The 23,435-nt window shown below is 45.4% G+C and overlaps 1 protein-coding gene across 1 annotated transcript; it reads left to right on the top strand.

The window, feature by feature from the left end:
* The first annotated feature begins 10,119 nt into the window (after positions 1 to 10,119).
* Positions 10,120 to 20,434, top strand: CDKN3 (cyclin dependent kinase inhibitor 3). The gene is made up of 7 exons (XM_054400678.1): positions 10,120 to 10,193; positions 11,481 to 11,536; positions 13,020 to 13,064; positions 16,230 to 16,452; positions 17,345 to 17,376; positions 18,649 to 18,752; positions 20,348 to 20,434. Exons 1-7 carry the CDS (start codon positions 10,120 to 10,122, stop codon positions 20,432 to 20,434), a joined length of 621 nt encoding a protein of 206 aa, XP_054256653.1.
* Positions 20,435 to 23,435: the final 3,001 nt, after the last annotated feature.

Raw genomic sequence — 23,435 nt, 5'->3', positions numbered from 1 at the left:
TGTCCTCCAGGCTAAACAGCCCCAGGTTTCTCAGCCTGTCCTCATCAGAGAAATGCTCCAGTTCTCTCATCATCTTTGCAGCCTCCACTGGACTCTCTCCAGGAGTTCCCTCTCTCTCTTGAACTTTGCAGCACATAGGCCTTGGTTTTCCCCTGCTGGTATCCAGTGTCTTCCAGACTCACAGAACAAGATATGGATTGCTCAGTGGGATAATATACTTAAGTAAGCACTAGCATACATTGCAAAGCATCATTACCTTAAGTCTCCTAAAACTATTTACAAACAATAGGCCCATAAACCAAAATCATATGGTGGAATGAAATTACACATTAAGCCAAGAATGAGACTAGATCAAAATCATTCTTGTAACCAACAGAATTGCACCAAAACAGTCCAATTTCTTAATTCTTTCAAAAAATATTAATGGATCTTCGAGGCCTGATTTCCCTCTATAAAAGCATTACAGCTTACATTTAGAGTCATAGTATCATTTAGGTTAGAAAAAACCTCTAAGATCACTTAGTCCAAATGTCAACCTGACACCACCATGGCCACTAAACCATGTCCCAAAGTGCCACATCTACATGTTTTTCGAACACCTCCAGGGACAGTGATTCCACCACCTCCCTGGGCAGCCTGTTCCAATACCTGACCAGTCTCTCAGTGAAGAAATTTTTCCTAATATCTAATCTAAACCTCCCCTGGCACAACTTGAAGCCATTTCTTCTTGTTCTATCTTAGACACTTACCCAAGTCCCTATTCTTTCTGATTTATTATAGCTTCAATCAGTTTAAACATGCCAGTCAAAGCCTCATAAGGCTCTTGGACCCTTGTTAATACTCTTCTAAACAGGCTTAGGGCCATCTGCCATTCCAGTGATCTCAATTCCATTGCAAGAAGGAAAGCAGCAGCACATCAGAGCAGTTCAATTAACTCATCATCAGATGCCTTTGAAATTCTTGAACACCTTCAGCTTCTAGCCATTTATTTTTCATTTTCATTGTGATGTTTGCTTTTTTTTTTTAACCTTTTCTATTGACACTATAATTTGAGGCAGTTCCTCAGAGACATCTTGACTAAAGACAGACTCTAGTCTTGGAAGATCCCTAAGTCACTCTGCAAAGAACAGCAATGCAGAAGTTCATCTGCATTAACAATTGCCAGTAACCATTCCCAGACTGCACAGAATACTAGTTTACTCACCTACAACAATGGTTTTCATCACCAGCTTTAGGGCTGAATCACAATCCTGGGTTTAATTCTATAGATAAGAAGGATTTACAGGGCTAGAGAGAGCCTAATCCCGTCTCTCTTTCTTTCATATCTTAATTCCCTGGTACTGTGCTGGCAAAGCAAAACATAAATTCAGTTCTATGGTAGCAGCAGCAGCACTTATAACCCCATATTCACAAGGAAGTCACTCCAAGAGCCAGCAGCTGTTCTCAGTAAGCAGGGTGGTTTAGGTTGGACACTAGAAAAAATTCTTCCTTAAAAGGGTTGTCAAGCCCTGGAACAGGCCGTAGTTGAATCATTATCCCTAGAGGGACTTAATAGCCATGTAAATGTGGTTAGTGATGAGGGACATGGTTTAGCAGTGGACTTGGTAGTGTTGGATTAATGGCTAGAGTTGATGATCTTAGAGGTGTTTTCCATCCCAAACGATTCTATGATTTTATGAGCACAGGGTAAAAAGATCTTCACTTTGTCTTTGGTTTGGTGGACACAGACATGAGAGCATGGTGCAACCAGAGTACCATTTGAAAGCCAGTTGGCTCTCAGAAGCACGACTATTTGCTGAGAAATGAAAAACAAAAATTACCTGAAACACAGATCAGTTTGGACAAGATTGCTTCCACAGGAGTCACAACTTGGTCCGTGAGGAAATTCTTAGCTTACGTTCCAGACCTGTCTTGATTTTCATACACCATTTTCTTACCTTACAAATTTTCTACACAGATTTCACTGCCAGACAACAAACCCATTCTACAGATATGCACTTGTGATGGTTTGAAACTGTCTTTTTAATTTTTCCTTGCAAAGTTCAGAACAGAGAAAGTGAAAGAATGTAAATAAGTCACTATTGGGTGTAAGAAGGCAAAATAACGATTGTTCTAAACACTTCCATTGGATAGATAGAAATGTTTAAGAACTATTACCCAAAACAAAGTAGGCATTCGGCGCTTTCTGCGTTCAGCAGTGGGGGCAGTTGCTGGGCTGTCTGGCTGCTGTTTTCTTCTTCTCGTCTGGCTGAAGATAACACGTACTGACCTTGGCAGCTAAGTTAACAACTTTCTGATTAACTAACTCTGCTTCTCTGTCCAGGGGGGTCTTGGGGGGAAGCTCCTGGGAGAGGGAGGCCCCTTTGGGAGGGTCCCCTTGGGGGGAAGCAAAGGGAGATCGGTTGTGCTTTTCTGTTGATTATATATATTTGTAAATGTTGTGAATTTTGTATATTTGTACATATTCATTGCCTTTCATCGTAGATTTTAGACTCTGCTTGTAAATACAGCTTTTCATTTGCTTCCAGACTGGGCTAGCCTGGTTATTGTCGGTGGGGGGGGAATTTCAGCTCACACCGACACACTTTTTATTTTTGGCGCTCCAACTCGGGGCTCGATTGCTTGTATGATTTATTTCTGCTCAGATTAGGAAGCAAAATGAAGCTGTTTTGGATTCTGAGTCATTCTTTTTCATCTATTATCAGTGTGATTGTTTACAGATAGGCCATTTCTTGCATGATAGACAAGATTGTGAGATATGTGGCATATAAGTCGTTTCTTTGGGTTAAGAACAAGTTACTGAATGTTGGTGAATTCTGTTGTGGTCTTATTGGGCTAAGAAGCTATGGTAACTCAACTATGGATCTGCTAGCAGACACATTTGAGTTTGTTACTCCTCTTACAACTACAGAGGGTCTTTGGAACCAGTGGTACCCTAGATATCTTGTGCTAGCCTTAATTTTGTTGCTTCTTGGAATAATCATATGGCTGCTGATAGCACTGTGTCAAGAAAGATATAAGGCTACTTGCTCTTCCAACTCTGCTGTGAATGTGAAAACCAAGCCAGTAAATTTGGTGACCACTGTAACCAGAAAGCGTAAAGGAGCTGCAGGAGGAGATGCAGATGCTGCAGGAGATGGTGCAGATGGGGATGAGGGTCCTTCTACTCAGGGTCCCTCTGTTAAGAAAGATCCTTCTGGTGAGGAAGAGAGGGTTAGCCTTAAAACTCTGGCAGACCTCTTGAGACCCCACATGGATGATGGAGATGTAGACCCTGCTGAATTAGCAACTGCTGGTAGTGCCTCTGAACTCAAGGAAATTCAACGGAGGATTAAAATAGGATTATGGGGACAGCGATCTCAGGATGATGATGATGAGGATGATAAGGATGACATACAGTCAGCTAATGCACCCAGACACGAAATTAGACATGTGAGGAAGGATTACATCAGAGGAGATAATGAGCCAGTCCTGTCTTGGCTAGCCAGGTGTTTTGATATGGGAGCCCCAGCATTGGTGGTAGGCGACAAGTCAGCCTCTCAGTTGGGGATGCTCTCAAAGGATACTGGCATAGACAGGCACCTAGGCAAGTGCATTGGTAAAGTTTCTCTGTGGGCACGCCTCCTACTGGCAGTCTCGCTGAGGTACCCCAGCAGAGATGATTTACCATGGAACCCTAAGCCTTGGACCACAATAGCTGAGGGAATCAAGCGTCTGAGAGAATTTGCTGTGAGAGAAATAATGTATGGAGATCATAAGACTCTGAATCCTGATGAAATTCCTGTTGGAACAGGCCTTGCCAAAAAGCTCATTAAGCTTGCTCCTCCTAATTATGCTACTATTCTGGCAAGCAGGATTGTGGCAAGAAATTATGGTGGAGCACCTCCTACTGTTGGCCATTTCACTGACCAAATGAGGCAGTTGGAGGATAGTCTTGCACGTACTTCTTTGGTTTCAGCCATTGAAACTTTGTCTGGAGAGATAAAGAATTGCATGAAAGAGCTGAAGGAGGAACTTAAAACCTCCATATCCAACTTGATGAAGGGGGATGATTCTGATTCCTCTTCCTCCAGATGGATACAAGTTTCAGCTGTTAGGAACAGACGTGCTCCAAGAAGGCCATTCCAGAATAGGTCAAACCAAAACAGACAGCAGAGGCAATCACGTGGCAGTATCTGGATAACTCTGCGTGATCAGTTTGGTGAGAACATGAACAGATGGGATGGTCAACCAACTTCTGATCTTTTCAAGAGGTTACGGGAGCTGCAGAGGGGCAGATCCCAAGGTAGCAATACCAGGAGGGTAGCTGTCACTTCCTCAGTTTCCCAGAACAACTCTGATAGCTCCAACAGTGATCCTAATTCTGATGCTGGACGTTGTGCCAGCTGTACATGTGGAGGTAATCCCCACCATTAGGGGTGCCCTGCCTTCCGCCAGGGGGAGGTAAGGGATAATGGAGATAACAGAATCTATTGGGATGTGTACATCCAGTGGCCTGGCACTTCAAAATTTCAGAAGTACAGGGCCTTGGTTGACACAGGAGCTCAGTGCACCATAATACCATCAAATTATCAAGGGGGAGAATCTATAACTATTCAGGGAGTCACTGGTGGATCTCAAGAGTTGTTTAAGATAGAGGTTGACATAAGTTTAACTGGGAAGCAGTGGAAGAAACATACTAATGTAACAGGACCTAATGCACCTTGTATTTTGGGAATTGACTTTCTGAGAGAAGGGCGTTTTAAAGACCCTAAGGGTTACAAATGGGCTTTTGGAATAGCAACTGTAGAAATTGATGGAGGAAAATTGAAGTTGTCCATTAGACCTGAGCTTTCAGATGAATCTGCAGTTGTGGGACAACATGAGATAGAGGATGTAAAGCTGCCGGTTGCTTCTCAAACTGTGCATCACAGACAATACAGAACCAACCGTGACTCTTTGGTGCCCATTCAAAACTTGATTCGTCAGTTGGAGAGTCAGAAGGTCATCAGCAAAACTCATTCACCTTTCAACAGTCCAATCTGGCCTGTGAGAAAGCAGAATGGAGAGTGGCGTCTGACAGTTGATTTCCGTGCCTTGAATGAAGTAACTCCACCCATGAGTGCAGCTGTGCCAGACATGATGGAACTCCAATATGAGCTGGAATCCAAGCAGGCCAAATGGTATGCTACCATAGACATTGCTAATGCTTTCTTCTCTATTCCCATAGCAGAGGAATGCAGGCCTCAGTTTGCTTTCACCTGGAGAGGCATTCAGTACACATTCAATCGTTTGCCCCAGGGGTGGATTCACAGTTCAACCATCTGCCATGCAGTGATCCATGATGCTTTGGAGAAAGGTGGAGCTCCAGAACACATTCAGTTCATCGATGACATCATCGTCTGGGGTGAGACTGCTGAAGAAGTCTTCGAGAAAGGTAACAAAATCCTTGACATTCTCTTGCAAGCTGGTTTGGCTATCAAGCGAGACAAGGTGAAAGGACCTGCCAGAGAAATCCAGTTTCTGGGAGTGCGGTGGCAAGATGGTCGCCGTCACATCCCAATGGATGTGATAAACAGAGTCTCCACCATGGCAAATCCCATCAACAAGAAAGAAACTCTGCGTTTCTTAGGCATAGTGGGATTTTGGAGACTGCACATTCCTGGATACAGTCAGATTGTGAAACCTCTATATGATGTGACTCGAAAGAGAAACAGTTTCCAATGGGGTCCTGAGCAACAAGCAGTCTTTGACCAGATAAAGCGAGAGGTAGTCCAAGCGATGGGTCTGGGACCTGTCCGAACTGGTCCAGACATTAAGAACATTCTGTACACGCCGCGAGTGACAATGGTCCAACCTGGTGCTTATGGCAAAGAGCTCCAGGTGAAACACGAGGACGTCCTCTTGGTTTCTGGGGTCGTGGCTACAGAGGCTCAGAGGCAAACTACACTCCAACAGAGAAAGAGATTTTAGCTGCTTATGAAGGAGTGAAAGCTGCTTCTGAAGTGATCGGAACTGAGTCACAACTTCTTCTAGCTCCTAGATTGCCAGTTCTGAATTGGATGTTCAAAGGCAAAGGTTCTTCACCACATCATGCAACAGATGCTACCTGGTCTAAGTGGATGGCTCTGATAACACAGAGAGCTCGAATGGGAAATCTCGAAAGGCCTGGTTTGGTGGAGGTGATCACAAACTGGCCAGAAGGCACAAGCTGTGCTAAACCTCCAGAGGAGAGAGTAACTCGTGCAGAGGAAGCTCCTCCTTACAGTGATCTGTGTGATGATGAAAAGAGATATGCTTTGTTCACAGACGGTTCCTGTCGTCTGGTTGGAAACAAGCGAAGGTGGAAGTCTGCAGTGTGGAGTCCAACGCGCAGAGTTGCAGAAGCGAGAGATGGAGAAGGAGAATCCAGTCAATTTGCAGAGGTAAAAGCTGTCCAGCTAGCTCTTAACATAGCTGAACGTGAGAGATGGCCAAAGCTTTATCTCTACACCGACTCGTGGATGGTAGCCAATGCCTTGTGGGGTTGGCTGAAAGACTGGAAGAAGAATGGCTGGCAGAGGAAAGGAAAGCCTATCTGGGCTGCAGATCTGTGGCAAGACATTGCTGCTCGCATTGAGAGAATCCCAGTGAAAGTGAGACACATCGATGCTCACATTCCTAAGAGCAAAGCTACTGAGGAACAACAACACAACCATCAGGCAGATCTAGCTGCAAGAGTTTCCCAGGTGGACACAAACTCTGATCCTGATCCTGATCTTGACTGGAAACACCGAGGTGAGCTGTTCTTAGCTCGGTGGGCCCATGACTCGTCAGGACATCAAGGCAGAGATGCAACCTACCGATGGGCTCGTGACAGATCCATTGACATTTCCATGGATGCTATCACACAAGTCATCCATGACTGTGACATTTGTGCTGCTATTAAGCAGGCAAAGCGGATCAAGCCCTTGTGGTACGGTGACCGATGGTCCAAGTACAAGTATGGTGAAGCCTGGCAGATTGACTACATCACTCTACCTCGTTCTCCATCTGGTAAGCAGTATGTGCTGACTATGGTAGAGGCAAGCACTGGATGGCTGGAAACTTATCCAGTTCCTCATGCAACTGCACGTAACACCATTCTTGGTCTGGAAAGACAAATCCTGTGGAGACACGGAACTCCAGAGAGGACTGAGTCAGACAACGGAACTCATTTCAAGAACAATCTTGTAAAAAAAAGAGCACGGCATCGAGTGGATATTCCACATTCCCTACTATGCACCAGCTGCAGGGAAGATCGAACGCTACAACGGTTTGCTGAAAACCACTCTCAAAGCCGTGGGGGGTGGATCTTTGAAAAACTGGGAGAAACATTTAGCACAAGCAACCTGGTTGGTGAATAGTAGAGGTTCAGTGAATCGAGCTGGACCTGCCCAATCAGATTTGTTGTGAAAGGAGGAAGGTGATAGAGTTCCTGTTATCAGAGAAAAGAATCTGTTAGGCAAAACTGTTTGGGTATTTTCTCCTTCAGGAGAGGCCAAACCTGTCCGAGGGGTGGTTTCTGCTGAAGGTCCTGGTCACACCTATTGGGTGATGCAAGAAAATGGTGAAATTCAGTGTATTCCACAAAGAAATCTAACTTTGGCTGAGAGAGGTTAAATTCAGAGTGTTGCACAGATACAGCATCGCACCCAAGAGGAGAGTCCATGAGATCTATGGTGCACGAACCCTGAGAGCCCTGAGTTACCTGAGAGTCCCTGTTCCTTCCTTCGCTCCATCTGCGAGGAAACAAGCTGTTTGCTGTTTTTCCTGTGATTTGACTCTTTTAAATCATCTACATCTGAGATAGCTGGAATGGACTATGGTCTTTATTCACCTATTGTTGTAGATATTATTTTAAATTAGATAAATGGTAGTAGCAGCCAATGGAATTGTTTAGAAGGGGTGGACTGTGATGGTTTGAAACTGTCTTTTTAATTTTTCCTTGCAAAGTTCAGAACAGAGAAAGTGAAAGAATGTAAATAAGTCACTATTGGGTGTAAGAAAGCAAAATAACGATTGTTCTAAACACTTCCATTGGATAGATAGAAATGTTTAAGAACTATTACCCAAAACAAAGTAGGCATTCGGCACATTCTGCGTTCGGCAGTGGGGGCAGTTGCTGGGCTGTCTGGCTGCTGTTTTCTTCTTCTCTTCTGGCTGAAGATAACACGTACTGACCTTGGCAGCTAAGTTAACAACTTTCTGATTAACTAACTCTGCTTCTCTGTTCAGGGGGGTCTTGGGGGGAAGCTCCTGGGAGAGGGAGGCCCCTTTGGGAGGGTCCCCTTGGGGGGAAGCAAAGGGAGATCGGTTGTGCTTTTCTGTTGATTATATATATTTGTAAATGTTGTGAATTTTGTATATTTGTACATATTCATTGCATTTCATCGTAGATTTTAGACTCTGCTTGTAAATACAGCTTTTCATTTGCTTCCAGACTGAGCTAGTCTGGTTATTGTCGGTGGGGGGGGGGAATTTCAGCTCACACCGACACAGCACTTTAATCCTGGGACATAGAGCTCCTTGGAAAATCTTGCTGTTTGACTCTCTCACTGTAAATTATCTTTAATATCTCTGAGAAGGTTATTACTGTGTTAGATACATGTTTCATGTCATGTAGCAGAAGCGTTATTATTTCTCTCTCAAAAATAAAACCAACTTACCCCTCAAACTCTTATTGTTGTTGTCAACATTTGCAGTAAGCAATTATTTTCTTACAGGAAGTGAAGTCTTCCCACGTTCTAATTTTCGTCCATTGTCTCTTCTCTCTCTGCTCTGCACTTCCAAAAAGATTCTGTCTCTGTATTTTTTAGACTCTCCCATTATGTATTTTTAGATAACAGTTCCTGATCCAATCATGTATCAAAAAGCCCAACTGAAATTCTGGTTAAATGGCACCTTCTTTGTCACCCTTTCTCACCCATGAGATAAAGCTTCCAGACTGCATACAACAGCCCTTGTCACATCTGTCTCCATTTTCTAATTACAGCCTCTGCAGATGTAGATTCTGGATCCCACAGCCACACTTTTCAGGAAGGGCTCATCCCTTTGCCTTCAACTTTTCCCTCGCACCTCATCTGCACTAAACGAACTGCAGCAGATATAAAGCCAACAGAAAAGAAAGGCAGGTGCTGCAGGAGCCTGTGGCATGTGCCATGTTCACTGAGTGCTTTCCAGCTCCACATTACCTCAGGAACAGCACCCTGGGGGGGAAAAAAAGGTTGGAGCAACTTGGAAACAATTCACTGTACGACTGGGGGGGGGGGGGGGGGGGGGGGGGGGGGAAGGGGGGAGGGGCGGGGGAAAAACCTCCCACAACCACCACCTTTTTCAGGTGATGGGCCTAGAGAGCAAGTTTTATGAGAAGTGGCTGAAGGAAGCCGGGCTGTTTAGTCTGAAGAAAAGAAGGCTGAAGAAATGCGTTATCACTCCCTACAACTCCCTGAAACGAGGTTGGATTGACGTGGTCTCTTCTCCCAGGCAACAAATGATAGAACAAATGGAGGAATGGCGTCAGGCTGCACCAGAGGAGGTGTAGGCTGGAGACCAGGAAAAAAATTTTCACTGAAGGTGCTGCCAGACATTGGAACAGGCTTTCCCAACCTAAACGATTCTCCGCTTCTAAGAACGGACTTTAAAAACGATCTAAGAGACGGCGTGAAGCAGCCACGCAATCGCGCCCCCCCTCACAGAGCCCTCGGAGGACCCTAGCTCCAACGGCCACCCGGGGGTCGAGCCACCGCCTCTTCCCGACACACAGCCACAGCCAATTAGCGGCAGGGTCGCCTCTATAAAGCCCGCCTCTCCCTCGCTCTTCACCAATCAGAATGTTCCTCTCCTGAAGCCTTAGGGAAGACTGATCTGCAGCTTCCCGTTGGGCGCAGGGGAGAAAGGGCTCGGCCAATGATATGGCTCGGATGGGTGGGGACTGTTCAAACGGACGGCGGCCGGGAAGCAGCGCCATGGTGAAGCCGGTGAGGGCCGGGGGTGGGATCAGGCTCAAGATCCCCGGGACCGGGATCTTGGGGTCTCCTCAGCGCCGCCTCAGCCGAGGCGGCAGCGCAGATTCCGGCCCCAGGTGAGTTGCTTGCTCTCCTCCCGCCGCAGCCCTGCGCGATGCAAGCGGGCGGCTGTGACTCGTCTGACGAAGACACTGCTGAGGAGGATCCGACACCGCTCAACATCTCCTGGTGAGACACAGCCCGGGCCGGGCAGGGCTGTTTTTTTCCTCGGAAACTGCGCGGGGTTACACCGGCCAAGTGCCCAGATTCTGCACATGGATCACAACAACCCCATGAAAGCTCCAGGCTTGGGGCAGAGTGGCTGAAAACTGCCTGGCGGAGAAGGACCTGGGGGTGTTGATCCACAACCGGCTGAAGATGTGTCATTGTTTGTCCAGGTGGCCAAGAAGGCCAACAGCATCGTGGCCTGGATCAGTGTGGCCAGCAGGACCAGGGAAGTGATTATTGCCGTGTACTCACCACTTGTGAGGCTGCTCCTCAAATACTGGATTCAGGTTTGGGCCCTTCACTACGAGAAGGACATTGAGATGCTGGAGCAGAGCAATGAAGCTGGTGTAGGCTCTGGAGAACAGGTCTGTGAGGAGTGGCTGAGGAACCTTGGAGTAAAGGACTCTCTGAAGGGAGACTTCTCACTCTCTCCAACTCCCTGAAAGGAGGTTGAAGCCAGATGGGGGTTGGTCTCTTCTCCCAAGTAACAAGAAATAGGACAAGAGGAAGCGGCCTTGAGTTGTGCCAGGGGAGGGTTAGGTTGGATATGAGAAAACCTTTCTTCACAGAAAGGGTTGCCGAGCCTTGGAACAGGCTGCCCAGGGAAGTGGAGTTCCCATCCATGGCAGGATCAAAAAGACATTTAGATGCAGTGCTGGAGGAGATGGCTTAGTGGTGACTTGGCACTGGTGGGTTAATGGTTGGGCTCAAATGACCTTTAAAGGACTTTGCCAGCCTGAATTCTAAGATTAAACCCTTCTCCTGTGAAATGGGAGTTTTTTTCCTTAAGGCAACCCATGCCAGGCTCTGGTGACTGCACGGTGAAAACAGAGATTCTGACTAGCCTCACGGTGCCCCTGAAAAGGGATTAAGTTGGTCCTGGTGAACTTGCACTGAATGTGGGGCCCATTCCACTTTTGGAAGTGTTTACTAGTCACTGTTGGTTGTGCTTACTCAAGTGTCTCAGAGCTAAGGCAGTGATTTATCAAAGCTTTCTCTCCTCATCTTGGACAGAGGTATGTGATGAAGGACACTACCAAATGTGTGATTCCCTTGTCTGCTGTTGTAGAAACAACACTGGAATGCTTCCATTTCTTTCCTAAAATGAAATTATAGATAGGTAATTCTGGTAATTCTTCTCATGGTCCTACAGAAAAGGAATGTCTAGTAGTGAGTTAATTCTGTTCAAGTAATAATAAAAAAGCTCTGTTCTGTTTTTTTAATTATATATTTTTCATTTCCTGGTAGGTTGTCTTTGTCTCCTGTCTACTTGTCTGAGTTCCTGGGAATATCTTCCCTTCCTGGTAAGATACACTCACTGAAATTTCCAGGCATGTTTGAAGCTGAAGTCAGGTAATCTTGCACTACAAAATTCTGTGTTGCGTTTTCTTGGTGGGGTGACTCGTTTTGTCGTCTACCACTGGAATAACTGGTTTTGAAATAGCAAAGCAAATCTAGGGGATGTCTTAATGCAAGACCATATGGTAAGAGAACAGTGGCCATTTTCCATTGTCAGTTTAAATATTTGGCTTTTTATTTATAACAAGCAACAATAGTGAAACAAGGCTGCTTTGATTAAATAATTCCTTTTTAAGATATACTGGGATCAAATTACACTCACTTACTGTGCTAGCAGATCTTTTGTTGCTCTCCCTTAGGATCTGGGTTGAGCTACCATGGCCATGATACAAAAATAAGCATATAACAAACATAACTACCAAAACTGCAGCCATGGTGTGCATCTCCTGTTGTCACAAGAGACAGAACTGCTGGTGGTGACAATGTGAACTTTCCCTGCTTCATTTAATGCTGTTACTCAACTTTTAACTAGCCAGCTCTGAGAAATAGAAGCCTGGGACTAATACCACACTAGAGAACCAGAGAACAACTGTTTAATAATACTTGAATTTAAGGTATCTTGAAGTGGATGATGGCTAGCGCTGATGAAAATCCTACCAACACTTGAACATTGATTAACATATATGCCAAAAAATAGCTGCATTATGGGTTTTAGCAACCTGAGCTGTTTATTCTTCAGATACTAACCTCCAGTCACAGCCCTGCCAGTGCAGTTCGTGCTCTGCCAGGTTCTGCTGCCGTGCTCTCACAAGTTGTTTTGGGATGTGAACAATCCTGAGTGTTGTGAGGACAGGCATAAAGCCTCTGTGCCTATGGGGCTGCGAATGAAGCAGGGAGGACACAGCGCAAATATTTTGAGCAGTTAGAGCTCACAAATCAAACGATATTGTGAATATCGGAATTCAGTGTTCTGCAGGGGTTGTAAAAATGCATTGGTGGCATGGTCTGAGGAGAAAATGGAAGTGGCAATATGCTGAAGATTGATTATTAAGGAGGACTTTTAATGTGATTTGTGATGAGTATTACAGGATAAAGAACTCACTTTCCTACCAGTCAGCCAGACAAATCTTAAGTGATCTCTATCCAGCCTTTTTGTTTGTTGGAAGTTTTGTTTTAAGCATTTTTTTTAAAGCTGTATCCTGATTTATAATATCCAAAACTTTTAATCTGAAAAATGCACAGCAGCTTAACACTATGGGCAGATTCTTTATAATCCTATTACACTGCAGTATTAAGCAGATCATGGTGTTTAAACTGTCTTCTGTGCTAGTGATCTATTTGCAAGAACATGGACTGTGTTTTGAGGTGTGGCTTTGCTGCTTGCTTTGGTCTCAGGAGGAATTTCTGTGCTCTACTTTTCAGCTGTAGCAGCCATTCCATAAATGTCACTTACCTGGAGCAGTAATTGTCCTTCATAATTTGTTTTAGGTTGCAGGTTTAAGGATATTAGAAGAAATCTTCAGAAAGATATAGGTGAGTCTCCTGCTGGGTGTGTAAGTACTTTTCCATGTAACAGGCGAAAACAAGGTGCAGGTGTCACAAGATTCCAACATCTGCCTGTTTCAGAGCTGGAACTGTTTGCAAAATTAACATTTGCCTCTTTTCCTGTGCCCCAATAAGGACTTGCACTGATGCTGGTTCAGAAAGTTAAAACAATTAATAGATTTAATTTATTAAAGTAACAGATACAACAGATTTAGGATTGCCAGTGATAGATGCACAAACTGCAAATAATTGAGCTCAAGTTAATAAATCTTGGGTAACATCTGACAAAGGTGGAGATGTACATCTTTGCAGTAGCTTTAATGTAAAATAGAAACATAGCAGATGTTCAGCTGTATATTGAAGGCACAATTCTTTCCAAGTACATGTCCCTTTCTTGAGTGGAGGAAAAGGAGCACAGTCTGTCAGCTGTCTTAATCTCTGCTAAATCCACAGTCTTTCACTATACCCAAGAGATGTTCCTCTTGTGTTTTTTATACCCTAGCCCCATCGGACTCTGCTTTGTAGGTGATATTTAGCACGATTTGGGTAGAGAGTTGAATACCATATATGTGTTTGGCTCACTATACTGAGGGGTGTCTACTTTAAAACTGCAGTTAATCAGGTAAAAGTCTTCACTCGGGCATTATAGCTTTCAAAATCTGATTTGAAGCTGCATGTTTTTGTTATTTTAGCTATGCTTCACTTGTTTTAGCTGAAGCAAGGCCATCTTATCTTCACAAGTCTCCCTCCTTCAACCACTTGGCAAGACAGTTTTGTAGATCTTCATTCCCAGAGATAACATAAACATCACTTGGTTGTCAGCACCTCAACTTTGCTCCCGAAGTGCCCTAAATTAACTTGCATTCCTACCCCGCAGTAAGTTAAGCAGTTATCCCACAGCAGGTAAACTGAAAGCATAAGTTGCTGAGAAGCAAGAGGATTACTTTGTCTTTGTCTGGAGGCTGCTGGAGTTGCTGCTTATCTAATTGAGCACAAGGATCATAAAATCATGGAGTGGTTTGGTTTGGAAGGGAACTTTAAAATCATCTATTTCCAACCCACCTGTCATGGGCAGGGGCACCAGGTTGCTCAAGGCCCCATCCAACCTGCATTTGAACACTTCCAGGGTTGGAGCTTCCACAATTCCTCTGGGCAACCTGCTCCAGTGCTTCACCATCCTCATGGGGAAGAGTTTCCTCCTAATGTCTAGCCTCAGTGGAGCTTCCAGTTTGATGCCATTACCCCTCATCCTGTCACTCCATGCCTTTGTAAAAAGCTGTCTTCAGCCCTCCTGCAGTCCCCTTCAAATACTGAAAGGCTACTCTAAGGTGTCCCCAGAGCCTTCTCTTCTCCAGGCTGAAGAATGAAAGGCTTCAGGCAGGATCCAGACACTGGGTATTTAAGCCAGTGGAATTCTATCATACTTCTATAATGGATGTTGTAGTTGTCCATGTCCATGCCGTGACATCAGAGTGCAGGGCTGTTCTTCACAAAGTTGCTGGGGCTATGTTGCCTGACAACAACATCTTTCTGAGTTTAGTGTGCTTGAAGATGCACTGAACTATCAAGTGTACAGTGTCACTTTCTCTGACTTTTCTGCCAAATATCGACTAAATAGTCAAGGTATTTCCAAGCTGGAGCTCTACAGGCATCTACATATCTTCCACAATACCCATGAGGTCTGCTAAGTCATGTGCAGAAGAAGGCATCTGAAAAGCAGCTAAGATGAACTACAAACTTAAAATCTCTTTTTTCCCAGAGAAAATTTAATCTTTTCTATCCCAGTTTCAATTATGTAAAGATTTGTGCTGATTTCTCTTCTAGTCTTTATAGACTAACACCAAAACCTTGCAGTGTTTGGATGTGGTCACAGCAGGAGGTGAGACAGAATCGTGCCTAAACTGGCAGCAGTTAACAGGCTCTTCTGAGTGCTGATGGGTTTTCTAATAGGCTTGTCTCAAGACTCACAGAATCACAGAATTAACCAGGTTGGAAAAGACCTTCAAGATCATCAAGTCCAACCTATCACCCAACACCATCTAATCAACTAAACCGTGGCACTAAGTTCCTCATCCAGTCTTGTTTTAAACACTTTCAAGGATGGTGACTCCACCACCTCCCTGGGCAGCACATTCCAATGGCTAACTACTCTTTCTGTGAAGAATTTCTTCCTAACATCCAGCCTAAACCTCCCCTGGCACAGCTTGAGACTGTGCCTTCTCGTTCTGTCACTGGTTGCCTGGGAGAAGAGACCAACCCCCACCTGGCTACAGTCTCCCTTCAGGCAGTTGTAGATGGCAATGAGGTCACCCCTGAGCCTCCTCTTCTCCAGGCTGAACAATCCCAGCTCCCTCAGCCTCTCCTCATAGGGCTTGTGCTCCAGACCCCTCACCAGCTTTGTTGCCCTTCTCTGGATATGTTCAAGCAACTCAAAATCTTTCTTAAACTGAGGGGCCCAGAACTGGACACAGTACTCAAGGTGTGGTCTAACCAGTGCTGAGTACAGGGGCACAATGACCTCCCTGCTCCTGCTGGCCACACTATTCCTGATACAGGCCAGGATGCCATTGGCCTTCTTGGCCACCTGGGCACACTGCTGGCTCATGTTCAGCCTACTGTCAACCAGTACCCCCAGGTCCCTTTCTGCCTGGCTGCTCTCCAGCCACTCTGATCCCAGCCTGTAGCACTCCATGGGGTTGTTGTGGCCAATGTGTAGAACCCAGCACCTGGACATGTTAAATCTCATGCTCCTGGACTCTGCCCATCTCACCAGCCTGTCAAGGTCCCTCTGCAGAGCCCTCCTACCCTCTAGCAGATCAACACCTGCCCCCAGCTTGGTGTCATCTGCAAACTTTCTCATGATGGACTCAATCCCCTTGTCCAGATCATCAATAAAGATATTGAACAGGATAGGGCCCAACACTGATCCCTGGGGGACTCACTCTGAGCTAAGAATGTTGCTTTTGTGGCTTACCTGAAGGCAAATCTGGGAAGAGACTAGGGAGAAGTAAATGCTGTTTAAAGCAAAATTGCTGACTCCTATTATCTTAACCTCAAAGATTAAACAAGAGAGTAAGTACCAAGTAGCTTATTTGTTTATCCTTGGGCTTGCTAGGCTTTTGTTTATCTGCACAAGCCTTTATCTGTTGGCAGAGGAACTAAAGAAGCATGGGACCCAGGATATATTTGTGCTTTGTACCAGAGGAGAATTCTTAAGATACCGAGTACCAAACCTTATAGATGCCTATCAACAGCATGAGATCTATGTGCACCACTATCCTATTCCTGATGGGGATGTTCCAGACATTGCCATGTGCTGCAAAACTCTGGAAGAGCTCAGAAGCTGCCTGGAAAGTAATCGGAAAACAGTCATACAGTAAGTTCTGGCCTCCTTTCACCCCACGCTCCTGCAAAAGAAATCAATTTCTCTGTAGATTTATGACCAGTTGAAAATTAACCCTGTCAAATGACAATTGCATTCTTTAGGGTTACTTTAAGCTATGAAAAGCTGCATGTTTTCCCTTACACACCCAAGCTATAACTTGTCCTTTGTAAGGTGTGAATCTACCATTTTTCCCCTTGCTCACTCCAGCAAGCACTTCAAAATGTGTGTTGAGTGGCACCATATGACTCCTTGCTGCTAGCCTGGCTTGATATCAGGTGTACAACATGAGTTGTAAGCTAAAGCAGCTGTTATCAGAGAATAACACACCCCATGTCTGTTGATCAAGGACTTGGTGGGTTCCAGCAGGCCAATATTCACTCTTAATTGCGTGGAACTGGTTTAAAGTAATTACTTTCAATGCTTGCAGCTGAGCTCAGGGCAGAGGGACTGAGCTTTCTGGGTTTCCTGCATGATTCCCTGAATGACAGCTCCCTGCACAGATGCCCACTGAGTCCTCAGGCTTCCTGCTGATGCAGAACCATGCTGCTATTAGCTCACAGATATCATCAAGGCCTAAAATGTGAAGGATTTACAGAAAATTGAGATTGTCCATTTTCATTCCCTTTTCTGTCCTCCTGTACCTTTGGGACTATTACCATATGAAGAGAAACTGCTGAACTGCAGTTTCTCTAGAAAGACACTACTTAGGGAAGGTCTGAAGACTAAATGGGGGAGATAGTTTTGTAGGTATATTCTTTCTTGCACCACTGCTCTTGATGAAATCAAGGCAAGGATTGTCTGTGCATTTATGGAAGGGGGTGGGGGGTGGTGTGGGTGTTGCAATGAACTACAGCTTGTTACAGCCAAATGTTCTCTCTTTCAGCTGTTTTGGTGGCCTTGGACGCTCCTGTCTCAGTAAGCAGTTGCCTTTACCCCTCAATGCCTGACTAGCTAACCCCTCCCACAAGGCCTTTCTCATGATACCACATTGTTCTGCTTGAAGCCTGACTGTGGTTACAATGCACATAGCAGGTATCAGGCTAGGTTATTTGGCCCGTTTCTTGGGAAAGGTGATGTCAAGGGGTAGCAGCATCAGCTGCCTGTATAGAAATTGCTTGTGAGGAGTGATGTATGTGTGGCAGGTACAAACTGCCCCCACAAGCACCAAGGGCTGAGGCTTGCTAGGAGCTCATTAAGATTAGCTTGACACCCCTGGACATTAGCTGATACCTCTGGGCCCAGAAGTCCTTTTGCTGCTTGGAGAACTCAGCCCTCTGACTAATTAAGATATCGAGCACAGCAGGACAACTCACAGGGTATGGAGTCCTGCTATGGAGAGAGTTTGGTTCTCTCCACACAGAAGCAGCCTGGCAGTCAGATCTTCTCCATTAGAATGGGACCTGGTCTAAGGAGTCCTCACTTCCCCTTTGAGTGTCTGTGCATACCCTGGGTACCCATGGGGAGCTTTCTGAGTGAATGCGTGCACATCTTGGTTCATCTCTCCAAATACTTTAATTAGTTGTGCAGCAGGATTTTCCTAACTGACACCCAAATATGTAACTTTATTGTGTCAGAAGGAGAGCAGATGAACTGCAATAAATCCAGTTTTCTGGTGGCTGCTGCTGTCTCTTTTGTGGGTGCCTCCAGGACAGCACATCCATAGAACCCCAAACTCGTTTTGCTTGGAAGGGATTTCTAAGATCATTAAGCTCCCAACCATTATCTAATTCTACCAAGTCTGGTGCTAAACCACATCTCTCACCACCATATCTCTGTGTCTTTTAAACACCTCCAGGGATGGCCACCAACTGGATTTAACTCTGTCCACTCTTTGGGCTCATATGTAGGTATGGGATCGATGGTCAGGTAGAGTCAGTGAGGCTGATTGATATAAAGTTTTCTCTTTATGACTCTGCTCTCACTGCAAGTTTGTTTCCTCTTCTGAGATTGCAATTTACCCTCTTTCCTCAACACCTCCTCAAACAAAAGTAAATTAACTTATGCCTCTGCATCTTTCTTCAGCCCAGTATCCCTTATGAAGCTTTTGGGGTCTTTAGTTATTGCGTATGCCACAGAAGGAAGGGGTGATGATACTGCCAAATAAGCAACCAGAAGACACAAAGGGTGGTGCTGAGTAGAGCAGGAAGTGCTCACTAGCATTCACAAGTATATGCCTTTCCCTTACAGTAGCTGCATGCCTCCTGCTTCAGCTTTCAGATGCATTGACACCTGAGCAAGTGATAGACAACCTCAGAAGCTTGAGAGGATCCAGGGCGATACATACCATCAAGGTAACAATGCTAGAGCAGGTAGCACACTGTCAAAACAAGAGTAGTGAGCTTAAGCGGTCTGCTCTTTCATTTCACAAGGAGATTTCTGTGTCTTTCTGAGATGCTTCACAGCTGGTGTTGTCCTTGCTGCTCTCTTGGGTTTAAGCTGCTTCAAGCTTTCTGCCTTTGTGCTGGTTTTGCCTTGTTCTGCCTCTGAATTCAGCAGCTCTTCTCCCTGCCTGCTCTTTACCATCATTAGTAACTTGTTGCTTTCTCCTACTTGTCCCTGCCCTCACTCTTGTCTCTTTGTCCGTTGTCCCTTTTTCTGTTGCTCACATTCTCTTCAACTTGGACATCTGCTGGATTTCTCTGCCTTGGTTCTGTGTTCCGTCTTCCTAACTCTTCCTGGTCCATCTGTCCATGTCCATTTTGTGTAACTGTCCCATCAATATCCTAGCAGTAAGAGTGTCCCTAGAACTAGTGTTAATCTTAAATTGCTGAACGTAAGTTTCTTTCTTTGGGTGGGATTTTTAGCTACTCTGTGTACATATTTCTGTTAACAGAAGTCTTAGATGTCATGCTTTTAAAACATTTCTGTGTACAGGAAGGAGGAACTGATAAATATTTAACACACTTACAAGGTAGTTGAGGAGAGTGTGAAGTCCATCTCTTAGTTCTAGGACTCCCTGGAAGGCAAATCTTGTGTAAACTCCCTGCTGAAAATCAGTTTTCCCCAAACCGAGGGGGCAGATGGGGAGCAGCTTGCATCCCTGCTTGAAGAGGGAAAGGATCTGAACAAATGCTATAATTGGAAACCCTCATGGCTACTTGGGGTGGACAATCTATCCTCTAAGCCTCTGCTGGCCATTGTTTTTACCTCATTTTGAACACTTGTGTATTAGAATCTTAGAATTATTTCAGTTGGAGAAGACCTTTAAGGTCCTAAGACCACCATGGCTGTTAAGCCATGTCCTAAAGTGCCATGTCCGCACATTTCTTGAACATCTCTAGGGACAGTGATTCCACCACCTCCCTGGGCAGCCTGTTCCAATGCTTGACCATTCTTTCAGTATTTCTTTTCTATAGCCAACCTAAACCTTCCCTGGCACAATTACAGGCCATTTCCTCTCATTCTATCACCAGATACTAGGGAGAAGAAACTCCTTCCCACCTCGTTACAACCTCTTCTTTAGTTAGTTCTAGTGGGCAATCAATACACCACATGATGCAGGAGTTGACCTAAAATTCTTACTACAAACTGTGGTGAATCATCATACTAGCTAAAGGTTGTGTACTGCACCATGGACTTATTATAGACAGTAATGCCCTTGGTAACCCAAGTAAAACACCCTTGAATTCTGACATGAAGCTCTCACCTACTGAGGACCACGTTTTGCATTACCTGGCACTCACATGTGCCCTTTATGAGGAGCCACAAGGAGACAGAATCCATCTGATTTGTGTCTGATGGTGAAAAATTCCAGAGGATTTGGATTAAGAGCAAATGAATGCAGTGGAGTGTACAGGTTTCACCCAGGGGTATCAGTTTTGGAGAGGGGTAGTACCCTTTCTGAGAGTCGAGAGCACTCATTGCCAATCTGGTTGTGGTTTTTCAGCAATACAATTACGTCCATGACTTCAGAGAGAAGCTAGCTGCACATCTGGCACCAAAGGGCGCGGCCTTACGATCGGCATCACGGTAACTACCACTGGCGTGGCGTTGCTGTGTCTGCCTTGCTGTGGCAGACACCTGGATGAGAAACTTCACTCCTGACCCTTACAGCTTCTCTTTGATCCTGCCTCTGTGACACATCTCCTTGCTTCCATGTTTGTATTTAAAGAGTGGGGGAGGGAAATCCTGTATGACATGCAGCATTTTCCTGTTTGGCACTTTAATACTCGCTGCCTTAAAGACATGGAAGTGTATTTCTGTTAGCTACTGTTCTGCTTGTGGCCTGCATGCCTAAAGAGTTTGTCTTCAATATAATGATGTCCCTTACACAGTGTCTGCTCATGTTTAACATCACTCGGTACCAACAGCACGTGCATCTCCTGCCATAGGATCATGGAATCATTTTGGTTGGAAAAGATCAAGTCCAACCATTCTAACTCTACCAAGTCTGGTACTAAACATTATCTCTCAGCACTGTATCTCTGCATCTTTTAAACACCTCCAGGAGGATGGAGATTCAACCTCTTCCCTGGGCATCCTAGTCCAGGATTTGAGAATTCTTTCAGTGAAAACGTTTCTTCTAATGTCCAACCTCAGCCTCCCTCAGTGCAACCTGAGGTCATTTCCTCTTGTCCCTAGGGAGCAGAGACTGACCCAAATCTGGCTCCAGCCTCCTTTCCAGGAATTGCAGAGAGCCAGGAGGTCTCCCCTCAAGACTCCTTTTCTCCAGGCTAAACAACTCCAGTTCCCTCAGCCACTACTCATAAGACTTGTTCTGGAGGCCCTTCACCAGCTGCTTTGCCCTTTTCTACACCCACTCCAGCACCTCACTGTCCTTCTTGTAGTGAGGTGCCCAAAACTGAACATGGTATTTTTAGATGTGGCCTCACCAGTGCTGAGCACAGGGGACAATTGCTGCCCCAGCCCTGCTGGCCACAAAATTGGTGATCCAGGCAGGATGTTGTTGGCCTTCTTGGCCACCTGAGCATAGGCTGGCTCTTACTCTGTCAAACAACACCCCCAGGTCCTTTTCTTCTGGGCAGCTTTCCAGCCACTCTGCCCCCAGCCTGGAGCGTTCATGGGATTACTGTGACCCAAGTGCAGGACCTGGCACTTGGCGTTGTTTAACCTCATTGCACTGGACTTGACTCATTGATCCAGCCTGCCCAGCCTCCCCCCCTCTCAGGGGTAGGAACTGGTACACTGATGTTTTCATTTTGACATCCTACAGTCAACTTACGAAGCAGAAGAGAAGCTGGGCTATCAAGACAATGACTGAATTTCATTTTGATTTCATCTGTGTTCTATGTAGCATGACAGCTGGGACAACAACTGGACATGAAGGCAAGATCTGCAAAGCAGAACCTGTAACTCCTCACAGCTAAGTGCAGTCTTCCAGTATTTACAGGCTGGCTTCTGCTCCAGCATGTAGGGGAAGGAAAAGGGGGAAAGGTGAAGGATAACTCCTTTCTTACTGCCTTTGTAAGAAAGTCATGCTGGGATAATGCAGCTAGGTAAAAATTACATTATGGAACTGTTTAAAGTCCCTTCAGGTCTAACTTTTAAGTCTAAGTCAAGCATGACAATTTCCCTGTTCCAGTGTTTGCCCCTTATGAATTAGTAAGAACTTGTTCTAAAACATCACAGCTCTGCTAAGCGTGTTCAGTGATATTTAGGAGACCTTTGTTCTAGCAGAAGGTTTTACACTGAAGATCTGTGACAAATCAAGGGGGTAGCGTTTTATCCGTGTATGGTAGGAAGAGACAGTGTGCTGCAGCTGTGTGGGTGAGCTTCTGGCACAGCACTGCTGCCTTCCAAGGCTAGATTAAGTAAATAAACACTGTGCTGAGGGACAGAGGGAACTGCAGCAGGGCCTGCAGCATGCCCCATTACCCCTCTTTAACTTTGTCTGCTCAAAGACCAGATAAGAACAGACACCTTAAACTAGTTCTGTCCTTTTCAAAGCAAGCGATGATCATCTTCAGTACACAGGTATCCTCTGGCCACTGAGAGGTAAATTCTGGCTCTGGGAAGAAAGCGTGTATCATAATGGTTTGGATTGGAAGGGACCTTAAAGCTGTTCCAGTGTCTCACCACTTTCACTGTAAAGAATTTCTTCCTAATATCGCTTCTAAATCTCCCCTCTCATCCTATTGCAACAGGGCATTGTAAAAAATACCTCCACAGCCTTCTTGTACGTGCCTTTTAGGTACTGGAAACCTGCTACAAGGTCTCCATGGAGCCTTCTCTTCTCCAGGCTGAACAGCCCCAGCTGTTGCAGCCTGTTCCCATAGGAGAGGTGCTCCAGCCCTCTGATCATCTTCATGGCCTCCTGGACCTGCTTCAGCAGTTCACTGGCCTTCTTATGCTGGGAACACCAGAACTGGATGCAGTACTGCAGGTGGGTCTCACAAGAGCAGAGCAGAGAGGATCACATCCTTCATCCTGCTGATCACACTTCTTTGAATGCAGCCCAGGACATGGTTGGCCTTCTGGGCTGCAAGTGACCATTGCTGGCTCATATTAAGTTTTCCATCAACTGACACCCACAAGTCCTTCTGTTAGACAAGCCAGTGGCATCAAGGAAGTGCTCCTTCAGAGCTAAAGCCACTGTGCAATTGCTGTCAGCTGAGTGGCAGCATCTTCAGTGTCACCATCCCCCCTCTCTCTGCACTTAATGCTGTACTTTTTCCCTCCAAGTGCTTCAAGAAACCAGCTTGCCCAGTGCCAGCACCACCAAGGCAGAGCTGCTGTACTGCTCCAAGGACAACCCTTCAGTGCTCCCCACAGCTGCATGTCCCTGTTGCCCATAGTGACGCTGATGTTTATGTGCTATTCTAATAAAGTTTCAGTAACTTCTCAAGACAGAAGTTGTGACAGGAGACTCTACCATGGCACTGGTGGGTTTAAGTGCTAGCTAACATTTATAGCCTTCTCTTAATGACTCCAAGGCTTTTGGATGCATGTTTAAAGGTGATTTCTACTGATATTAGCTCTTACTACCCTTCCCTTCTCCACCCTTAAAGCAGGCA

The sequence above is a fragment of the Indicator indicator genome, chromosome 4 (assembly GCF_027791375.1).
Source record: "Indicator indicator isolate 239-I01 chromosome 4, UM_Iind_1.1, whole genome shotgun sequence".
Taxonomy (NCBI): Eukaryota; Metazoa; Chordata; class Aves; order Piciformes; family Indicatoridae; genus Indicator; species Indicator indicator.
This window is presented reverse-complemented; position numbering and strand designations above follow the sequence as displayed.